The sequence below is a fragment of the Phaethon lepturus genome, unplaced genomic scaffold, assembly GCF_000687285.1.
Source record: "Phaethon lepturus isolate BGI_N335 unplaced genomic scaffold, ASM68728v1 C14031850, whole genome shotgun sequence".
Taxonomy (NCBI): Eukaryota; Metazoa; Chordata; class Aves; order Phaethontiformes; family Phaethontidae; genus Phaethon; species Phaethon lepturus.
The window spans coordinates 1-4,042 of record NW_010576219.1 but is presented as its reverse complement, the minus strand read 5'-3'; the positions used below and the strand labels follow the sequence as shown (position 1 = coordinate 4,042).

Here is a 4,042-nt window from a genome sequence, read left to right as displayed (position 1 = left end):
AGGGCTTTTTTTCTTTGTGTTTACTTTGGGAGTTCTTTGTATTTTCCTCTGAACAAGATGGCAAGGTCTACTAACAGCTGTTTTTCTGTTATACCTGTGGACAAGCCAGCAATTGCACTTGCTTCAACTAATAGCCTCAGCATTTCTCAGTGGAAGCAGCCAAATCCCAGTTCAGGTCATCTTTATTAGTGAATTTCCAGCTTTAACGTGTACCCAGCCCTGCTTCAGTACAGAGCTTCACAAAGTTGAACCAGCAAGTTGTACGAGCCTTCTCTGAATACACGTCATGGGTGGGTTTTTCATCCTTGCGGTAGGATCATGCATCAGATAGTTGCTTGAGTTTATCAGGAGTGGAGGTAACCCTCTAAAACTAGGTCAATTTTATTTGAATTTCTTACCTCTGCAGTGGCAGTAGGTATGATTTTACACCCTTTATGAATTCAGTACATTTTTTTAGCCTACACACCTGGTAGATACCTAGAGTTAACGTACAGCTTGCCTAAGCAGTGTTGTGTTTAGTATCCTCATCACAACACCCAGTTCACCTTTGCTGGCCAGGCAGTCATCAGCTGAGAGTGTGTTGGCCTCCCTTGCCTCTTGGACCATGCTAGTCCTTGGCCTCACTGAGCTGTCTTCGGAGTTTCTGGGGCAGGGTTTCCATCAGGGATATTTTATGCTTGTCCCCAGCCCCGTTGTTTTTTCTCCAGAGTTACTAGTGCCATCTCAGTCATTTCAGTTCTGTCCTAGCTTAATTATTATTTTTTTATTATTATTTCTTTCTTGGTCTTGTATGGCTTTGGCTTTTCTACTAGCAGAGTCAAGGCTGCACGTTTCTCCCAAAACTGCACCACCCTGGGGCACAGATACCTGAAGTCATAGGCCAGTTAGAGGAAGAAATGCAAGTGATAAATAGGTGTATAGTAGCAAGTCCTACAGAGAAAACAATGTAAAAGGTAGCCTTATTTTTAATGCATTTTCACATCTGTTGATGACTGTTACTCTTTTCCTTTTTGATCCAATAGAATAGTGAAACTGGAACACCACAATGCAGTTTTGTTTCAATGTGATCAAAACATTAAGAACATTTTAAACTAGGGCTGAAAATGCGGTTGTAGAAAAAAAAATTTGCCACGCTTTATTTTACCTACATACCTGAAAATTTGGATTATAAAATTAAGAAAAAGAATGATTGCTTAAAATGTTTTATTCCAGCATTGTGTATTGAATTTACTTCTGATTTATCTAATTATCTTTCTACTGTGTTGTTAGGAGATTCTTAAGAATGAAAAATACAGAGAAGAAATGAAACAGAAAATCAAAGATGTGTCTGAAAGGGATAAGCTGCTTCAGGCCAAGGAATACAAGGAGGGACTTGTTGCTGAACCAGTTCATACTCGTGTTAAAGGCCACGCATCAGCCCCTTACTACGGGAAGAAGGAGCCTTCACAAGATCCAACAAGCACCGCGAGCACCTTTCAGCCAGGCTCCTGGATGCCACCAGGCAGCGGTAGTAGCCATAATAAATAAACAATTGTAATGTACAGATACTGCTAATGGATAAATATTTTAACAGACAACATAAACAGCTGTTATATATACACATGAGTGTGCAATAAAGTAGTATTAAAGCAGTTTGTTTTTGCGGAACTGTTCAAATAGGCTTAATCATGACAAGGTACTGTAAAACATTTGGGTTTACTGAAAAACAGGATGTTTAACTAAGTTCATCTGTTTTTGACAGTTGCTCTTCATCAGTTACTCCTGGAACTACAGGTAGAAGGTTCTCTAGCTAACTTAATTTTCTTAAATTCTAAACTGTTTTTTCCTTGAAGACTCATTTATTTTTAAAATTTTTCGATGTAATAATTTTTAGTTAATCAGTACACTTAAATTTTCCCAAATCTAGGCATCAGCTTAAGGTAGTTATTCAGAACGCATGTTATTCCCTTAGCAGTGGCAGTGGCTTTCCTCTGGCAAGTGGATTGAAAAGTTGATTTTATTAACAGGAATCACTACGACACTGTACTGACTACACACAGTGTTAGAGACATTCTTGTAACTTAAATTTTAAGAAAAAAATCAACTTATTTGAATGTTTGATTTGCAGCCAGGAGTAAGCACAGAATAAAATCAGGCTGACTTAAGCTACATATAACTACTATAATAGAAGCACTTGGTAAAACTGCTGGAAAATAACATAGGGTTTGGGACAAGGGACTGTCATTAATACTTTAAAAGAAAAATTGGTTTTCTTTCTAATGTATGCTTGGAGACTTCCCATAATGATTAGATCTTTTTGGCCATAGTTTAGATACATAAAATGTGCAGATTATTTGCTTATGAATGATGTTTGAAAACTTCAAGTCAAAATAAAGACCAAACAATTTTTTGAAAAAGTATCAAATTTATTTATGCACTGCATCCTTCATCAGTTCTCCTCCATGTGTTTTAAGCTACTTAGGTATCAAAGGTGGAACACATACACAACTCACAAAACTTGAGACACAACAGTGGAGACTTAACCCTGTGTATTTGTAGTGCTGAAATAGCAAGCATCATTAGAATGACTTGAGCAACAAAACTGACAGAGGATTAACAATACTTCACACTTACTTCAAGTCATTTTGATTAGACTTCCCACTTCTAATACCCCTTGGTGTCTGCCAGCTCTTTAGGTCTCCTTATTTGAACAATGGTATTATTTTAAGGTTTTATTTTTAAACATAATAAAGGACTAGTTGCTAGAAAGCACAACTCTGTGCTGCTGTTTAGAAATACGCAGAGTCTAACAACCCAATGACTGCCACAAGCTCTTCAGAACTAGACAATTTATGAAAATTAGGCTTTGAAAAATTAATCACTTCTGTTAGAAAAACACAGATTGGAATTAAGGTTAAATAATCTTGGCATATTTACAACACAAACCCCACTTCGACTTTTTCGAGTATGCCAGCATTTTGCTACCTGGAAGGCAGTTTCTGAAGGAGGAAGGCTCTGCTGAAGGTATTCCAACACTTGCCTTTCTCTAATCCAGTTTACCATTCACATTATCCCCATAATATGACAGTTTTAAGACACTTGTTAAGTCATAGCTTAGCTAAGGAAAAAAAAAAAATTACCTCCAGAGCCACCCAGCAGTTTCATTTTTTTAATTTAACATGCAAATTTAGAAAAACAACCTGCACTAGAACACAAGTAGTAGATTAAATCATTTTAACAAGTGTCACGCAAGTCATCTCAGCAGAAAAAAAAAATACATTGAAGAGATTAAATTTCATACTTCAAGAAATAACAGGATCAAGTATCAAAGGACAGTTACAACAGAAAAATGTACGAGTGTTTCATTGAAAAAATGGATTCTTTGCACAAGGAAGGCCTATTTTTCCCCTTTTAATCCTTCTTTGGTCGTTTGGCTTTTGCAATATTCTCTTTGCGTTTCTGTTTCTTCTTTTGCTCTCGCTCCCTGGCCTCTATCATTTTTGCAAGCTTCCATGAAAGTGCTGCACTAATTATGAACAATGGTGTAAGGGCCAAGATCACTGTAGTAAGAAAGCCATATGGGTCCTTTGCAGCCCACTCCACAATGTATTCAGCCCAAGCCTTAACGTCGAACATTTTTGCTGGTTTTCTATTGGGAAGACCCTATGGAATAATAATCATTTCTTGAGTATTCAGAAAGATAAAAGCACACGTAGACAGCAAGTACCATTTTCATGTAAATCATCATCTTTCCTTCTTAAAGAGCAAGGTCAGCTTTAACTTCTAGCAAAGTAGCATATAGTATGTGAAAGTAAGCGTTGACCCTACCTTAAAGTACAGTATTTACAGTATAATTGGGCATTTCATCCAACAGAGCTTCAGATACTACCAAGAAAAAAAATTGCTACGTGGAAAACAAGTGAGGTCCATGTTGCTTTGGACGAGAAGGGAAGAGCCCGGCTCTGTTTAGGGAGGCGAGGGAGACGGGGCAGTCAGTGCTTTCAAGAGTCACTAGCAATAGCCGGTAAGCCAAAAACAACGTAAAAACTGCCTCGGCAGCGAG

At 37.6% G+C, this 4,042-nt stretch overlaps 2 protein-coding genes across 2 annotated transcripts; one reads left to right on the top strand and one right to left on the bottom strand.

The window, feature by feature from the left end:
• The first annotated feature begins 286 nt into the window (after nt 1-286).
• Nucleotides 287-1,527, top strand: NDUFAF2 (NADH dehydrogenase (ubiquinone) complex I, assembly factor 2). The gene is made up of 2 exons (XM_010295661.1): nt 287-310; nt 1,270-1,527. The coding sequence occupies exons 1-2, from the start codon at nt 287-289 to the stop codon at nt 1,525-1,527; spliced, it is 282 nt and encodes a 93-aa protein (XP_010293963.1).
• A 1,863-nt stretch (nt 1,528-3,390) lies between these two features.
• SMIM15 (small integral membrane protein 15) lies at nt 3,391-3,615 on the bottom strand. The gene has a single exon (XM_010295660.1). The coding sequence runs from the start codon at nt 3,613-3,615 to the stop codon at nt 3,391-3,393; it is 225 nt and encodes a 74-aa protein (XP_010293962.1).
• Between the last annotated feature and the right edge of the window lie 427 nt (nt 3,616-4,042).